Source organism: Marmota flaviventris, chromosome 11 (assembly GCF_047511675.1).
Source record: "Marmota flaviventris isolate mMarFla1 chromosome 11, mMarFla1.hap1, whole genome shotgun sequence".
Taxonomy (NCBI): Eukaryota; Metazoa; Chordata; class Mammalia; order Rodentia; family Sciuridae; genus Marmota; species Marmota flaviventris.
Window position 1 is genome coordinate 38,407,480 of NC_092508.1, and position 19,737 is coordinate 38,427,216.

The window sequence follows — 19,737 nt, forward strand, 5'->3', positions numbered from 1 at the left end:
CATGGAACTTCTTTTTGAAAATGTAAATGCATAAATTAATATAATAAAAGACAAGACAAATAAATAATAAATAGTTCTATAAACCAGGTAGAAGTCTTAGAATTTTATATTCTTGAAACACTCCCAGTGGAGTCACACCATCATTTTAGATAATCACACTATTTTAAATATTACTTTAGCCAGGCACAGTGGCACAATAATCCCAGCAGCTTGGGAGGCTGAGTTAGGAGGATCATGAGGTCAAAGCCAGTCTTAGCAACTTTGCAAGGCCTTAAACAACTTAGCAAGACTGTCTCAAAATAAAATATAAAAAAAGAGCTGGGGACATGGCTCAATGGTTGAGCTCTCCAGGATTCAATCAATCCCTGATGCCAAAAGAAAAAACAAAAACAAAAACCTTTTTAATCTCAAATTATAGGGTTACATAATATTTGAAAAATAGTATAAAAAGTTTTTTGTAGTTCCATAGCAAAATTGGCTTATTATTATTATTATTATTAACTAGATTACAGAATTCAATCAGTTTTCACCATTTTTTAACTTTTCATGCACCTGTGTGTGTCCCAGAGGTGCATGTGCACACACATATTGGACTGTTCCATACACATGCTTATGTGACCACCACCATAATCATGATAAGAACCCTTCCATCATCACTTCTTCCTTTCTACTACCTCTACAGTTCTGACAAGAATATTAAACATTTTGATATAATAAATATTTGAACAGGTAACACATTCATATTCTTTTAGAACTGTTACTGAGGTATAATTGACACAATAAGCTCCATATATATAAAATGTACAATCTGAGAAGTTTTGACTTGTATAAACCCTTGAAATCATAATAAAAATAGTGAACATTTTCATTACCCCAAAAGTTTCTTTATGTCCTTTTGTAATCTCCCCCTTTATTTCTCCCTGTTTTCTCAACCCAACCCAAGGCAAGCTCTGATCTGTTTTCAGTCACAATAGTTTGCATTTCCTAGAATTTGATATAAATGGAGTCATTGTTATGTACTCTTTCATAGTTATTTTGAGATTTATTCAATTTATTGCATGCATCAATAGTTCATTCCTTTCTGTTGCTTAGTATTCTATCTAGATATATCTCAATTTACTTAACTATTTACCTCTTGTATACTTGAGTTGTTTCCAGATCTAAGCTATTACAAATAGAGCTGCTGAGAACACTTGGGTACAAGTCTTTGTATAGACATATTCTTTCATTTTTTAATGGGAAATACTTTGGAGTGAACCAACTTAGATTCACATGGTGGTAGCATGCCTTGCGTTTTTTAAAAAGTAGCAAACTACCTTCCAAAGTGGTTGTGCTATTTTACATTCCCATCAGCAATGTATCAGAGTTAGTTGTTCTACATCCTAACACTTGGTATGATAACTTGGTATGAAAAATTTTAGAACTTCTTATAGGTGTATGGTAATATCTCACTGAATTTCCCTAATGGTGGATGTTTAATAACTTTCAAGTGCTTATCTATCATCATTCATGTATCTTTTTTTGAAATATCTGTTTGATATTTTACCCATTCTTGTTACTGGGTTGTTTCCCTAATGAATTTTGAGATTTTTAAAAAACCCATTCTAGAGAAAAGACCTTAACCACAAAAGTGGTTTGTAAATATTTCCTCCCAGTCTGTTGATTATTTCTTTATTTCTCTTAATGCCTTCGAAGAATGCACATGTCAATTCTAATAAAGTACAATTTACCACTTTTGTCCCTTTATTGATTATAATTTTCCCTTTATTGATTATAATTTTTGTTCCCTGATTCCCCTGGTACTGAGAATCAAACCTAGAGCCTCATGCATGCTAGGCAAGTGCTCTACCATAGAACCAACCCTCTGGATCACACTTCTGATGTTAAATTTAAGAAATTTTTGCGTAACCCAAGATCACAAAGATGTCTTTTTACGTTTTCTTCTAGCTTTATAGTTTTAGAGTTTACATTTAGATCTATGATCCATTTTCAATTAATTTTTATATATGTTGTGAAGTATGGATAAAATAGTTTTCATTTTTACACATGGATATCCAATTATTCTAGCACAATTTGTTGAAAAGACCATTCTTCCTTAGCTTTTAGTTTTATTTAAAATGAAATATATCCATAAGTTAACTATTTGACATATAGCACATTCACCTTATTTTTTTAATGTACAAAAAAATGTAAAAAAAATCTCTCAGCCATAGTTTCCTTCCTCAAAAATTTTGCCAGCTTATTATAAACATAATGCATATACAAATAAATATGCATGTATATATTGTTTATTTCCCTACCCTTTTTGCATGCAAACAGTAAAATACTATCTATTTATTTCTGAACCTTGTTTTAACCTAATAATATACATATCTTGAAGTAGATTACAAGCTAAGATACATGTGATTTATCTAGCCAGTCTCATTGATTGGATTCTGGTTGCTTGCAGCCTTTTGCTATTCATCAACAACTCTTCAGTAAGTAATCTTTAAACAAGTCATGTGTATAAGCTACTAAATATGAAAGGAAAAATCCTAGAAGTTAAATTGTGAGATCTAATTTTGTCACAATTATTACCAAGTTGTACTCCATAGGAATTTGTACCATTTATGCTCCCAACAGCAACCAAGAATGTCTTTTTCCCACACCTTTCTCAACATGTTTATATATCCTTAAAATTTAACCTGCAACATTTAAAATACTTTAACTTTTTCTGTAAGGATTACAGAATAGTGCAAAGAAGCCAATTCATTGGTTCTAAAGATCTATTGATTTTTTTTCCTAAAAAATAATACGTTTTAATTTTTTAAATTTTACCAGTGTTTACAAGATATATTTACACACACACACACACACACACACACAAACAATATTGCTAACGAAACTGTTTACACAAAGTATCTAAATAGTAGTCTACTTCATAAGATCATCTATAGTATTTTTTATTTTTAAACTTCCAGCAAAGATGGATGCTCTAATAAGTTCTCTCTGGAAAGTACATACCAATGTTCAATTTCATGGGGATTTTTGGATTAATGTATTTCTATTTTTTTAATATTTATTTTATAGTTGGACAAAATACCTTTATTTCACTCATTTATTTTTTACATGGTGCTGAGGATCGAACCCAGGGTCTTGCGCGTGCGAGACGAGCGCTCTATCGCTGAGCCACAACCCCAGCCCCTATTTCTATTTTTAAATCATGACTTATTCAAGCATTTTAGCTCAAATGTTGAGATTAGTTAGAAATTTTGAATTTTTAAAAACTCAATTAGATTTATAAAAACTCAATTGTAACTCAAGCCAAATTTTCTATGCCCAAATGAAAATTAGCTGATGGCCAAGAATGGTTTCAAAATTTACATCAGTTTTTATTATTTGTTAAGAACCAATTTATTTGTTGTTATGCATATCTTTAAGTATTATCTTCCTAGATTGTTACTGCTTTCTTCATTATTATATAAATCTGAAGTTTCCCTAAGATTTTATTTGTGTTCTTCACTTACCAAATCCTGTTTAAAACAATTTGGTGATTCATCATTTAGTAAGGGTCTTGAGGCAAGAATGTCTATTTTGCCTTCTAATCTTCCCTCCATAGTTTTAATAGCATTCAAAAGTGTCTTTAGAGAGATTCTGGAGTCTCCAATCTCCTGAGATGTTCTCACAGAAGGCAGTGTAGGTGCAAAACTCACACGGCGTGTGGAGTTTGGAAGAACACTGGGCAAACCAACTGTTGAAGTTCTCTCCTTTACATTATTTACATAAGACCTAGAGCTTTCAAGGGATTTTGAAGACGCTGGCCTCTCTGGAGATTTCCTTCTTCTTGGTGGCATCACCATTTATAAACAAAATAAAAAATTAACTAAATTTAGTGCTATTTTTCAAGGAATTGTTTCTCTCAGAGAAACAGCAATAAAAAGCAGCAGCCAAAATAAAAAAAAAAAACGTTTGGAAATGTGTTCCTTTGCTTTCAGAATGAAGAGATCACACTGTAAAGTATGACCTAGTAAAGAAATAGGCCTTAAACCAAATTTCCTGTAGGAGAGCGTATCTAATGAGGTCACTCTTACAACTTTGTGACCTCATCACTCATCAGTAGAGCAAGTAGCTAGAACTCCATGAGTATTCCACCGGAAGACATATTCTAGTACCTTGGTTACAGGGGGTCCATACACACAAATATTGTAGATACAGAAATCATACATGCTTACACCTAGAGTTGAAGATTTTTAAAATAACCTAATAATCTGTAATCATTAAAAGAACCACTTTCTTTTGGTAACACATTCCTGGGTTAAGTTCTTCACTAAATATTTTATATATTTTGCTTGTTTAATTAATTTGTTGAAATGTTATGTGACCTACAAAGGTTGCTGATAAGAAAACATCTTCACTATTAATACCTCTTTCAGGTGAGCTTCTGACTGTTGCAGGTATACCTTGTTGGCACTGAGTTCTGAGTTTGCCTATCACTCAAAAAACAGATACTTGTTCCTCCCATCTGCTAAGATTTTTTAGGCTCAAATTAAAAAAAAAACACTTCCTTTATGAAAGCATTTACCAATGCTTCCAATCATATTAATGCTTTCTATGCAGGCTCATTAATCTATATTTTTTCTGAAAGGCATAACTTTCTATTCTATAATAAGGTTTATTAAGAACATTCATAAACATCCTTAGAAGCAAGTTGAATGTCTTGATTCTGCTTCAGGCACCTTTATAATATGAATTCCTCTATGGCCTAGTAGAATCTTGTACACAGTAGTGCTTAAAAATGTTTGTTGAATCAAGATTGGATATTCATCCTTCTGGAATTGTATGGTAAAGTAGGGAAAAGGGCATCAAACAATTTCTTAAAAACTAAAACAACAGAACAGCAATCAGACAGCAATCAGCTTTTGAAGTTATTAAACATACATGAGCATATTTGGCCTCTAGAGCCTTATTCAGCTTGCATAGATGTTCATTCTGTAAACTGGTTTCAGTAAAACACTGAAGTTGTTCTTCTAGCTGTTTAACTTTTGCCTAGAAAGAACATAGAAAAATAGTGAACTTCATAATTTCCAAGAAGAGGAGATGTAAGTTTTGCAAAAAAATTAACAGAGGACACTTGAAACTTTCAAAAAAAAATCTTCAAGTTTTTCTAATCATGCAAAGAATTCTATTTCAACTCACAGTTAAAAGTATATTATAGCCATTTAAATGTACTGAGATAACTCATTTGGTTTCTATTGCTCATGGAAAATACAAATCGATATGATATATAAACTTAACAGTGAGATTTTGTATTTAATATATTTCAATTTTAAAGGAATTTTAGTACCTGGCATTCAAAAACCTTTGAATATGGATAATTAGCATTGTCAATGTGCAAGAAATAGAAATACATTCTTGTTTTTTACTGACAAAGAATTAGAAAAGTTGAATAATTGGAATTCAATTCCATTATATTTTAAAACTAACTCATAAGGATAACTATACATATTTCTCTTTTAAAATTATCTTGTGGGATAAAAATAATATATACTTACAAATATGCAAATTCTGTAATTTGCCATATTTTCTTCCTCTTAGCCCTCTTATATAAAAGAACAATTAACATTACTGAGCCTATCCGTGAATCAACAAATATGTATCCAAATTTTTTTGTTTTGTTTTGTTTTTGATACCAGGACTGAACTCAGGGGCACTAGATCACTGAGCCACATCCCCAGCCCTTATCCATATTTTTAAATTTATAAATGTTATTTAATATTTTCTTGATATTTTATTTGCTATCTGTGGACAGCAAACACCCTTTTGGCTGTAGCTATTAGATTTTCAGGAATTGTTAAAAATTTGAGTGCTAATAGGGTAGAAAAAAGCTTTGTCTTAGGAAATCTCTTTTTTAATTTTTTATTGGTTCATAAGTTATACATAACATTATGATTTATTTTGAGATAATTATAAATGCATGGAGTTAAATCTCCAGTATTTTACTTACCCTCCCTGTTTCCTTTTCTCTAGTCTACTGAAGATCTATTTTATATTATTAAAAAAATTAGTGTCTTCTGGGTATACATAATATGATTCACTGTAATATATTCATATAATGTATACTGGTAAGTTAGGTTCAAACATTCCACTGATTTTTCCATTATCCTGTCATTCCTCCTTCTCAATTCCCTTCTTCTACCTCCCCTGATCTTTTAGACTACCTTCCATATATCAGAGGAAACATTCAACCTTTGATTTTTGGAGTCTGGCTTAGGAAATCTCTCTTATTTCATCAGCAGAATACTTGTTTCTTTCACCTTTGTCAGTTTCTGCCAATCTCTTCCACAGTATACAGTAGAAAACGTGTGCTGTGGCTCTCCAAATCATTAGTAAAAATTAATCATGGTTTTCACTTAAGGATAAGAATTAAAATGGTATCTCTAAAGAGAGGTATTGATTCAACAATTATCTATTTTAAATATAAACCACTGTTAGTCCACAGAACCCAAGGAAAAATGAACTGTATGACTAAGAAGACTTTAATGTTTGCCTCTCTTCAAGTAATACAAAGTCCTATTCCCCAATAATACTTAAATAATTCATCCTACTTGATCCCGTAAGTGCCCAATAAAATGCCTTGAAACTCCAGACAGCATGTTCTTATTCATAAAGCACTTTGATATTTATATGGAGTCTCTCACTTGGCAAAAATTAACTCAGGACATTCAAAATGGGAAGAAACAAAGAAGAATGGGTCCGAAGCAAATAAATACTGCTGCCTCTCAGAGGCATGGTGTTTCTGTGATCATTAAAATCCAAGCAGTTTCTATAACTGTCTTATCAGCCAGTCTTAGGAATAGAAATAATTTAGGTCAAGGTCATACGCTCATATTGTTTCAACTGGTCTAAATATATACATATGTATATAACTCTAATTATATTAACAATAGAGAAACAGATAACTAAGAAATGGAGGGTGGATACAAGATGGCGGGCGGAATAGAGGTAGTCCTGATTCTGGCTGCTCTGTGGCAGGAAACCAAGAAAGCAGACAGCTTATCCACAAGGTCTTGCCTAGACAGAATACAACATCTCAGAGAGTGTGAGAAGACCCCTATACAGCAGATTTTCACAGAATTCACCAGTGCTGCAACCACATGTGCAGAAATCAGAGCCTCTGCGTTTGGGTAAGTTTCTAGACTCCAGACCCAAACCACAGTTCTAGCTCATGCAAAACTCACAAATGGCTTAGCAAAATCACCTATCAGCACCTCTGCACAACTCCAGACTGCTCTCCGTTCCCACGCAGGTCAGTCAGCTGCTACTGATCCACAGCACAAGACCATCCCGCAGCTGTCCCCACATCACCAGACACGCTGGAAGCAGACCAACTCCATCTTGGAAAACCTTCCTCGCCATTTTTGGTGGGCATGGCTATCAGATGGGATCACCATTTGAGCAGGTACCTGATTTCCAATTCCCCGCCCCTCCCCAGAGGCGATATCTCAGCACGTGGCCACCCAACACAAAAACAGGTCTCAGTTGGACAGGAGTGCAGTTCCAACAGGGCGCTGCCCACCTGGTGTGAGCCTGGGGTGAGAGGTCCTGAAGGTGGGACCTGATAAGAAAGAGATGGGAGGGGACTAAAGTCTGGAGCATAACAAAGAGACCAGGATCTGTGAAATCTCCAGACAAGAGAGAGAGACCATAGCGGGGGCTCAAGTCAGATGAGTGGTCACAAAAAAAGACACGTGAGGTGCTATTTCCCTGCTGGAACTGGTGGGCGGCACTCCCGGCTTCCAGACGCTCCACACCAGGTCCAGTCTTCTCACCCTGGTTACCTATACCATCCTGAGGGCAGAGACACCAGCTTAAAACAGACAACTCCACCTACTGGATGAGAAGAGAAGAAGGAAAGAAAAGGATCTCTAAGAGTATTTTTTTTTCCTCCTCCTTCTACTTTTTCTTCTTTCTCTTCTACCCTTCTATCCTCTGGCCTTCACATCCCCGATATATGTATATACAAGAACTTTGCATAAAATAGGACTTTGAGGATTGAGTCACCTGAATTATACAATATAGAGGGGTTGCATAAGCCTCTTTTTTTCTTTCATTCTTTCCCTTTTTTTCTCTTTCCTCTTCTTTCACCCTCTAAATTTTACTAATTTTACATCCTATATTTTTCTAAATACAGAAGTGTTTGTTTTATGTACTCTACTATCTACCCACGTACTTGTCTACCCTAAATTACTCCCTCTCTATTCCCCTGCTACTAACCATCTTCATTAGATTTCTCCTCCACATTCCCTAAGATGTAGTATCTCTATACCCTCACATCTTTTCCCCTCAACATATTGTCCTATGCCTGACCCCCAGTTCATTGTCCACTGCCAGAATGTAAATCTTTTAATGAAACTACTGATTATATTTTAAATAATAATTGAATCCAACATTTCTGGACATGAGACTAAACTGTAAGTATCTTAATAACAACAATTTGTTCATAGGTGATATATTGTTGATATTGGGACCTGTTAACATTGTCCTTCCCCATAAAGGAGGGATCCTGGAACCCTACAAGAGCCCTACAAATCCATAGGATAAAAACAATAACACACCAGATCCACAGAGCTGGAAAGGAAGACACATGAGCAACATGAAAAGACAATGGAAGAAAGTACCACAAACAAATCAAGTCAACATATCATTGGCAGCATTGGCAGCTACAGCAGAAAAAATGACAGAAAAAGATTTCAGGACATACATGGTTAAAATGTTTTGGGATTGCAAAGAAGACATAAAACAACAAATATAGGCAGTGAAAGATCACTTCGACAATGAGCTACATACACAAATCTAAGAAGCAAAAGATCACCTCAAAAGGGAGATAGAGGTTCTTAAAAAAACGAACAAACAAACAAACAACAACAAAAAAAAAAACCAGAAATCATTGAAATGAAAGAAATAAAAAACCAAATTAAAAATTCAAATGAAAGCATCACCAACAGAGTAGACCACTTAGAAGATAGGATATCAGACAATAAAGATAAAATAAATCATCTTGAAAAGAACACTGACCACACAGCGAAAATGATAAGAAACCATGAGCAGAACATTCAAGAATGGGATAGCATAAAAAGACCAAATTTAAAAGGTATTGGGATAGAGAAAGGTACAGAGATCCAAACAAAAGAATGAACAATCTATTCAATGAAATAATATCAGAAAACTTTCCAAACATGAAGAATGAATTGGAAATCCAAATTCAAGAAGCCTACAGACGGCAAATGTACAAAATCACAACAGATTCACAACAAGGCACATTATAATGAAAATGCCCAACATACAGAATAAGGAGAGAATTTTAAAAGCCACAAGAGAAAGAAATCAGATTACATATAGAATAAAACCAATTAGGATAATGGCAGAGTTTTCAACACAGACACTGAAAGCTAGAAGATCCTGGAACAACATATTTCAAGCTCTGAAAGATAATGGGTGCCAACCAAGAATCTTGTATCCAGCAAAATTAAGCTTTAGATTTGAAGATGAAGTAAAAACCTTCCATGATAAACAAAAGTTAAAAGAATTTATAGTTAGAAAATTGGCACTACAGAAATATTGGCAAAATATTTCATGAAGTGGAAATGAAAAACAGCAATGAAAATCAGCAGAGGGACGTAGTACACTAAAGAAAAAACTAATCAAAGAGGAAAACCAAGTCAAGTTAAATAAAAAAATAAACAAATATGGCTGGAAATACAAACCATGTCTCAATAGTAACCCTAAATGTTAATGGCTTAAACTCACTAATCAAAAGACATATGCTAGCAGATTGCATTAAAAAAAAAAAACAAAAAACAACAACAACAACAAACCAATATGCTGCCTCCAGGAAACTCATCTGATAGGAAAAGACATACACAGACTGAAGGGGAAAGGTTGGGAAAAATCATACCCCTCACATGGACTGTGGAAGCAAGCAGGGGTTATCATACTCATATCAAATAAAGTAGATTTCAAGCCAAGGTTAATCAAAAGGGATAAAGAGGGACACTACATACTGCTCAAGGGAACCATACACCAACAAGAAATAACAATCATAAATATATATGCCTCAAACAATGGTGCAGCTATGCTCATCAAACAAACTCTTCTTAGGTTCAGGAATCAAACTGACCACAACACAATAATCTTGGGTGATTTTAACATACCTCTCTCACTACTGGATAGATTTTTCAAACAAAAATTGAATAAAGACACTACAGAACACAATAACATAATCAATAACTTAGACTTAACTAACATATAGAATATTTCAACCTGCATCAAGTGGATACACGTTCTTCTCAGCAGCACTTGGGTCCTTCTCTAAAACAGACCATTGTGGGAAACCAACCTTACACGTGACTGAGTCACACTCCTCGGCTGGGTGCTGTGGCGCTCAGTTGCAGAAATGTGGCAGAGCTTTCCCCACCCTTCTTGGGTTCGAGGGCCGGTGTCTCGTGCATGGGTGTGTCTTGCTTTACCCGTGGGTGAAGCTATGCTCACCTGTTCCTTTGTAATATAACCCCTTGCTCTGTTTAGGATAGAATCTTCCTTGGAAGTGCCTTGTGTGTGTCCCCTTCTCTTACTGTGCTCTTGGGTGTGGCCTACCCAGGTGTCAGTCAACCTGCTGACAGTGGAAATCATGAAGATAGACTCAGCCCCCTGAAACCTAAACTCTTGCCTCATTTGAATAGCTTCTTCTCAATAAAAGGGGTCAGCACATGCTCTCGCTCTCTCTTCCTGCGGACCCTTAAGGTCAGAGGAGCCGTCACAGTGATCCCAAAGAAAAAGGTATTTGTGTCTCTTGTGTGGTTATTTCGTGCAGCCCAGTCAGCCCAGTTTACCTGGAGTGACTCCCTCCTGAGCCTTTTAGTCGCGAAAACAGAAACCCGGTAGACCATATACTATGTCACAAAGCAACTCTTAGCAAATACAAAAAAGTAAAGATGCTATGATGCATTTTATCATATCATAATGGAATGAAATTGAACATCAATTACAAAATAAAAAATAAAAATTTCTCCATTACCTGGAGGCTAAACAATATGCTACTAAATGAACAATGGGTTACAGAAGACATCAAGGAGGAGATTAAAAAATTCTTACAGGTAAATGAGAACACAGACACAACATATTAAAATCTCTGGGAAACTATGAAAGCAATACTAAGAGGAAAATTCATTGCATGGAGTTCATTCCTTAAAAGAAGAAAAAGTCAACAAATAAAATGACTTCACACTACATCTCAAAGCTCTAGAAAAAGAAAAACAAATCAGCAGCAAAAGCAGTGAAAGGCAAGAAATAATTAAAATTAGAGCTGAAATCAATGAATTCTAAACAAAAGAAACAACTGAAAAAATTGACAAAACAAAAAGTTAGTTCTTTGAAAAAATAAATAAAATTGACAGACCCTTAGCCACGCTAATGAAGAGAAGGAGGGAGAGAACTCAAATTACCAGCATACATGATAAAAAAGGTAATATCACAACAGACACCACAGAAATATAGAGGATAATTACAAATTATTTTGAAATCTTATACTTCAATAAAATAGAAGACATTGAAGGCATCGACAAATTTCTTAAGTCATACGATTTATCCAGATTGAGCCAGGAAGATATACACAATTTAAACAGAGCAATATCAAGTGAGGAAATATAAGAAACCATCAAAAGCTTACCAACCAAGAAAAGCCCAGGACTGGATGGATACACAGCCGACTTCTACAAGACCTTTAAAGAAGAACTAATACAATATTCTTCAATTTACTTCAGGAAACAGAAAAAGAGGCAGTAATTCCAAACTCATTCTATGAGGCCAATATCACCCTGATCCCCAAACCAGGCAAAGACACATCAAAGAAAGAAAATTTCAGCCCAATATGTCTATTGAACATAGATGCAAAAATTCTCAATAATATTCTGGCTAATTGAATACAAAAACATATCAAAAAGATTGTGCACTATAATCAAAAGGATTCATCCCAGGGATACAAGGTTGGTTCAACATATGAAAATCAATAAATGTAATTCATCACATCAATAGACTTAAAGATAAGAATCATATGATCATCTCAATAGATGCAGAAAAAGCACTGAACAAAATACAGCACCCCTTTATGTTCAAAACACTAGAAAAAATGGGGATAACAGGAACATATGTCAACATTGTAACGGCTATCTACACTAAGTCTAAGACCAACATCATTCTAAATGGAGAAAAATTGAAGGCATTCCCTCTAAAAACTGGAACAAGATAGGGATGCCCTTTTTCACCACTTCTATTTAACATAGTTCTTAAAACACTGGCCAGATCAATTAGACGAAAGAATTCAAAGGGATATGTATAGAGAAAGAACTTAAATTAGCACTATTTGCTGATGATATGATTCTATACCTAGAAGACCCAAAAAATTCCACCAGAACACTTCTAGAACTAGTAAATGAATTCAGCAAAGTAGCAGGATATAAAATCAACACCCATAAATGAAAGGCATTTCTGTGTATCAGTGACAAAGTCTCTGAGAAGGAAATGAGGAAAACTACCCCATTCACAATAGCCTCAAAAAAAAAAAAAAAAGATTTGGGAAACAACTTAATGAAAGAGGTGAAAGATCTATACAACGAAAGCTACCAAACCCTAAAGACAGAAATCAAAGAAGACCTTAGAAGATGGAAAGATCTATCTTGCTCTTGGATAGGCAGAATTAATATTACCAAAATGACCATACTACCAAAAGCACTATACAGATTTAATGCAATTCCGATCAAAATTCCAATGGCATTCCTCATAGAATTAGAAAAAGCAATCATGAAATTCATCTGAAAAATAAGAGACCCAGAATGGCTAAAGCAATCCTTAGCAAGAAGAGTTAAACAGGTGGCATCGCTATACCAGATCTTAAACTATACTACAGAGCAATAGTAACAAAAACAGCATGGTACTGGTAGACCAAGACCAAGACTGGTAGACCAATGGTACAGAATAGAGGACACAGAGACTAACCCACACAATTACAATTATTTTATATTAGACAAAGTTGCCAAGAACATGCATTGGAGAAAAGATAGCCTCTTCAACAAATGGTGTTGGAAAAACTGGAAATCCATATGCAACAAAATGAAATTAAACCCCTATTTCTCACCATGCACAAAACTAAACTCAAAATGAATCAAGGACCTAGGAATTAAACCAGAGACTCTGCATCTAATAGAAAAAAAAGTAGGCCCTAATTTTCGTCATGTGGGATTAGGCATCAACTTCCTTAATATGACTCCTATAGCTTAAGAATTAAAACCAAGAATCAATAAATGGGATGGAACCAAACTAAAAAGTTTCTTCTCAGCAAAAGAAACAATCTGTGAGGTAAAGAGAGAGCCCACATCCTGGGAGCAAATTTTTTCCCCTCACACATCAGATAGTTCTTTATATACCCTAGAGATTAGTGCTGTATCTGATGTCAGGATGATATACACAATTTAGACAGACCAATCAAATGATGAAATAGAAGATGCCATCAGAAGCCTATCAACCAAGAAAAGCCCAGGACTGGATAGATACACAGCCAAATTCTACAAGACCTTTAAAGAAGAACTAATAGGGTATATAAAGAACTTAAAAAAATAAACACCAAAAGAACAAATAACCTGATCAATAAATGGGCCAAGGACCTGAACAGACATTTCTCAGAAGAGGATATACAATCAATCAACAAATATATGAAAAAATGCTCATCATCTGTAGCAATCAGAGAAATGCAAGTCAAAACTACTCTAAGATATCATCTCACTCCAGTCAGAATGGCAGCTATTATGAAGACAAACAACAATAAGTATTGGCGAGGATGTGGGGAAAAAGGTACACTCATACATTGCTGGTAGGACTGCAAATTGGTACAGCCAATATGGAAAGCAGTATGGAGATTCCTTGGAAAATTGGGAATGGAACTACCATTTGACCAGCTATCCCTCTTCTCGGACTATACCCAAAGGACTTAAAATCAGCATACTACAGGGACACAGCCACATCAATGTTTATAGCAGTGCAATTCACAATAGCTAAATTGTGGAGCTAAACTAGATGCCCTTCAGTGGATGAATGGATAAAAAAAATGTGGTATATATACACAATGGAATTTTACTCAACAATAAAAGAGAATAAAATCATGGCATTTGCAGCTAACTGGATGGTGTTGGAGAAGATAATGCTAAGTGAAGTTAGCCAATCCCCAAAACACAAATGCTGAATGTTTTCTCTGATATAAGGAGGCTGACTCATAGTGGAGTAGGGAGGGGGAGCATGGAAGGATTAGATGAATTCTAGATAGGGAAGAGGGGTGGGAGGGGAAGGGAGGGGGCAGGGGATCAGCAAGAATGGTGGAATGTGACATTATCCAAAGTACACGTATGAAGAATCAAATTGGGTGTCAACATACTTTATATATAAACAGAAACATGAAAAATTGTGATATATTTGTATACTAAGAATTGTAATGCAAAAAAGTACATGTATAAAGGCATGGATTGGCGTGAACATATTCTATATACAAAGATATGAAAATTGTACTCTATATGTGTAATAAGAATTGTAATGCATCCCACTGTCGTGTATTTAAAAAAATAAAATCAATAATACTAAAAAAATAGAAAAAAAAGAAATGGAAAGGAACTCTTCTTTAGACTGTTTATAATGCAAATATTCTAAAATAATACAATTAAAATTCCTAGGTTTTTTTCCTTCAATATATACTGTAAATTCGAAGTACAGTAGGACATACCAATAACCTTAGCTTATTTATAGTTTGAAATGAGCTTCAGCATTAACCCATTATGTCCCGTCATTCTATATGTAGTTTTTATACAGGGCCCTATATATGGAATGCCAGGACATAATAGGTTAAAACAACAGGAATGGTCAAAGTTATGCATTTTAATAAATGTATGAAAATAGACTTAAGAACTGATAATTTCAATATAGCATATTTTTTTCTTTTAAGGCCTTTATCTAATATTCATATAATGGTACAACATGCATGCAGCAATGCAAAACAAAGAACCAGCACGACAAATATGAATAATAAAACTCACTACTAAAATGTTGGGTTAAAGAAGCAGGACATTAAAAAGTATGTATTGTGTGATTATGTGAAGTGAAAGCATAGGTAAAATTAATCTGAGGTGTTGGAAGTCAGGATGGTAATTAACCATGTTGGTGATAGTTATTGGAAGAAGGTTCTGGATGTTGGGAATGTGCCGTTTCTTGATCTGAGTGTTAATTTTAATTTGTAAAAAGTTCATCAGGCTGGGTCCCATGTTCTTTTCAGTATATACATTATAGTTCAAGAAAAAGTTTACTAAAACATAAAACAAACCCTTATCTAATCTGTAATTTAAGTTCACAATTGCAGTTGCTTACAAGGGCCAGTCTGCTAACATGTTTGAATCCAGGTGTTGATGTAAGTGATGCAACCAATGGCAGATTATTGCAAGGCTAAGCGACTCAAACTGGCACGTTTAAAAATGATTTTATAAAGTGTTGGAACTCTTTCAGACATATATGATAATATCCCATCTACCCATCATTCAAATTAAAATAAAATATTACCAGATCAATTGAAACCTCTGGACTGGGTGTGTAGCTCAGTGGTAGAACACTTGCCTGACTTCAGGCCCTAGGTTTGATCCTAATATCTCCCCTGACACACACACACAAAACAAAAAAAAACAAAAAAAAAAAAAAAACCACCAATCCAGTAGCACCCATTCTAACCCAATCTCCCCCTCATCCTAGAGTTAATTACAATGCTGGATTTGGATTTGGTATTCATCATTCTCAGTTTAAAAATCTTACTATATATGTATCTCTAAATAGTATATAGTATGAGATTCATCCATGTTAACATATGTAACTCTAATGCACCTGTTTAATATATCTGTATATACACTGCTTTTAAAACTGGCATAACTACTTTTAGGAGAAATCCAGTAAATCTTAAGATACTATATGACCACTAATTTAGATAATCTTTTGGATATGAGTACATGAGACATTTAGAAGAATTCATCATATCAGCATCTGGGGAGCTTTAAAAAGTATCAGAGTTTAGACTAGCCCCTAAAATTCTGTCTTAGTTGCTCTGGGTTGGAATTCTAGACATGGGGATTTTTTATTCTTACATTTTACTAAGAAAAAACTGAACATACAGAAAATTTGACAGAATTTTACTAAGAGCATGCTTTAGGGTCCACCAACCAAATTCAACCATTATTTTTTGCTTTTACTTATCACATATCTATCCATCTATCATTCTCCCTATCAATCCATTAATGTATTTTTTTCCCTAGGATGCATTTAAAAAAAGTGGCAAACATGATGCACGTTCCAGAGCTCAGACATCTTAAACTCTCCCTAGGTGATGATGATGTGTACTAGGCTTAGAACCACTGATGTAGACATTGGTGTTTCCACTGCAGTGGGCTAAAGACAAGCTTAGTTACATCTGTAGCAAGCTTTTGCTCCAAAGATGGCGCGGGCCATGCTTCTGTTCCAGTACTAACTTCCCCATGCCCCGAGACAGCGGCAGGAAGAGCCGCCCAATGGTGAGCCCTGCTGACCCTCATGATCATTACCCAACAATCAGAAAGCACCCTGTGCCAATACCCTGCTGTGTTGAACCGCTCCCGGCTCTAAAATGTGCAAAGCTGCTCCTCAATAGGTAGATGCCATGGGGGTAAAATGCACAATCAGAAAAAGAACAGTATCATCACTTTCACTTAAGTCTATTCTATTGTCTCTGAGGCCCAATTGTCAGAGTTATTTCTTTTTAGATGTTTTATAAAAATTCATGAAAAAAAGAAAGCATAGGACCTCTATATTTTCAGTGAGTGACGAGGCATAAAATAACTACAGTAAGTCTTCAAATCATCACAAAATTTGTAAAGATTGTCACTGCATTAGGCTTCAGTATTATGTGAATTGAATATGAACAGAAGTCATCTGGATATTAAGGAAGCCACAAACAGGGAGGTTCAAAGACTACAGAATTAGTAAACAATAGGGTAGGTCTTCTAAAAATCCAGCAATATTTAGTTTTACAATTAGTATCTTTAAAAATCATATAAAATATGAAAATAAATCTCATACCTGGAGTTTTCCCTTTTCATAGGCCAGTTTATTTTTACTCTCAGTAATTTTTCCCAAGACATTTTCCACCTTTTGCTCAGCAAGCTGATAATGTAAACACAGGTATCAGTACCTCTTGGCATAGAAAGGAATAAGCATTTTCTTTTGGGGAAAAAAAAGTACTAGTACCCTTACTACTTCCATAGTATTAAGATCAAGATTCATATTTATTTGTTATTGCTGCCTTCTAGTCTCTCCCTAGATAACTGGTCTCAGTGCTAACAAGCAACACATAAGGAGACTTGCTGATTAAAGTATAGAGCCTTAAGAGCCCCAGAGTTTGTTGTTCCTTGTACATTGCTGTTGTTGTTATTTTGCTATGTTAGTTATTTCTTAGCTGTGATCCAAGCCAGATATGGTGTGGTTATATCAGTGGTTGCAGGTACTCTACCACCAGGGGTACTCTACCACTAAGTTACATTCCCAGCCCCTTTAATTTTTTATTTTGAGTCAGGATCTCATTAAGTTGCCCAGACTGTCCTAGGATTTGTAATCCTCCTGCCTCAGCCTCCTCACTTGCTGGAATTACAGGTGTATGCCACTATGGCTTGCTATAATTTCTTTTCAAAGATTAAAAAAAAAATCTATGTGTTGCTCCCACTAAAAGAAAGTATTTTTCTAAAAGCAATGTGTTGAGAGCCACAGCCGAAGGGGCCCCAGCAAACTTCCAGCTGCCAGCAATCCAGCTGCCGGCTGATGATTGGCTCACAGCGGCCCCAGCAACATCTAGCTGATTGGCTCCTCGGCCCCAGCAACATCTAGCTGATTGGCTCCTCTGCGGTGATGCTCATTGGACTGTTTCCCTGCCCTTTCAGACCACGGAGCTGCTCATTGGGGGACTTTTTGGCTCTGCCCACGTGACCCAGCCAATCGGCCTCAAGAGCAGGAGGATTGTGGGAGGTGGAGAGAAGCTTGTGGGGGGAGAGACAGGCTTGTGGAAAGCCGGTGGTGGCAGTTGAGGCTCTGAGGGGTTTTTCCTGAGATGCTGTTTGTTTGGCGTCTTTGGTTCTAAAAATAAAGTTAGTTTCTTTTGACAAGTGGCTCCTGATTGTGCCCAGCCAGACTGCGGCATCTGGTGGCTCGCACCGGGAGCGACTGAGGGTAAGTGAACTGCTCGCCCCTGAGGGCAGGGCGAGAGGATGGGTAGCCATTTTAAGATTCTTCTTTTGTTATTTTGTTTCACTTTTGTTTTAAGTTGCCTGTCCCTGGAGATGAGTGAGACGGAAGAAAAACCGCTCACATCTGAGGAAAAACTATTTACGTCTGAGGAACAGATAGGGAGAAAGGACGAATGCACATGTCAGGAGGATAGAAAGGCTATAATGACTTTTTGTTGTTCCCTTTTTATTTCATTCTGTCTCGGTTTTGTTTGGCGTCATCTTGTTGGGTTGTATTATAGTAGAAATACGGGATCAGAAATTAGTAAAAAACAAACTGAAAGAGTGTTAAGTAAATTGTTAGAGGAAGGAGGCATCCCAGTAAAATCAATAGCAGTCAGGGCATACGTTGATACAATACAAAAATGTAGCCCATGGCTTTTTAAGGAGGAGTTGTTAAATATATCACAATGGAACCATCATGGTGAAGATTTAAAAAGAATAGAAAAGAAAAGCCCAGGGACTCTGCCAGTTGGCACATTGCCATTGTGGACGTTCATATCTTGTTTGCTTAGTCCAAAGCCTTCAGTTCAGACAATGGTAGAGGAAGGAGAAGACATAATGATTCAAGTAAAAGAGAAGGTCTCTCAAGTTAGTCAGACAGAGGAAAAGATTCAAGTAAAAAAGAAGGTCTCTCAAGTTAGTCAGACAGAGGAAAAGATTCAAGTAAAAGAGAAGGCCTCTCAAGTTAGTCAGACAGAGAAAGAAAGTGTAAAACAGAAAAAGCCATCAGGGGGAAAGTTACAACAGGAGATTGCTACTAACACCTTTCTATCACCAGAGGGTGTAAGTGTCCAACCAACAGCACCACCTCTACAGGAGACTGCTACTAACACCTTTCTATCACCAGAGGACGTAAGTGTCCAACTAACAAGGCCACCTCCATATGCTGGGAGGTCCCCAACCCCCGCAGTTGATAGTTGGGATCCTGAGACAAGATCTCAAATATTAACATGCCCTGTATTTGAGGCAGGAGGGCAGCGATTTTACCAAGTTTTAAATTTCAAAACAGTGAAGCAGCTAAAAGAGGCTGTAACAACCTATGGTCCTCAAGCACCCTTCACTGTAAGCTTGGTCGAATCCATTAACAACTTGAACATGACGCCAGCAGATTGGGCTAATATGTGTAAAGCTGTGCTAAATGGAGGACAATACCTGTTATGGAAGGTTGCCAATGAGGAATTTTGCAAGGAGACGGCTAGGCGAAATGCAGCAGCTGGTTATCCTCAGAGAAATCTAGATATGTTGTTAGGAAAGGGACCTTATGAGGATCAGCAGCAACAAATTGCATATGATCCTGGCGTATACGCACAAATTGCTGCAGATGCAATTAAGGCATGGAAGACTTTACAAGGACATGGAGGTTTACAAGGTC

At 35.9% G+C, this 19,737-nt stretch overlaps 1 protein-coding gene across 1 annotated transcript in view; it reads right to left on the reverse strand.

Annotated features, from left to right (window-relative positions):
- Ccdc150 (coiled-coil domain containing 150) overlaps positions 1-19,737 on the reverse strand; it is a 135,748-nt gene that overhangs the window by 35,779 nt on the left and 80,232 nt on the right. Inside the window, exons 15-16 of the mRNA XM_027925000.2 lie at positions 17,167-17,250; positions 4,918-5,025 (exon numbers count right to left, since the gene is read on the reverse strand). Of these exons, the coding sequence (XP_027780801.2) occupies positions 4,918-5,025; positions 17,167-17,250 (192 nt within the window). The remainder of the gene's footprint in view (positions 1-4,917; positions 5,026-17,166; positions 17,251-19,737) is intronic.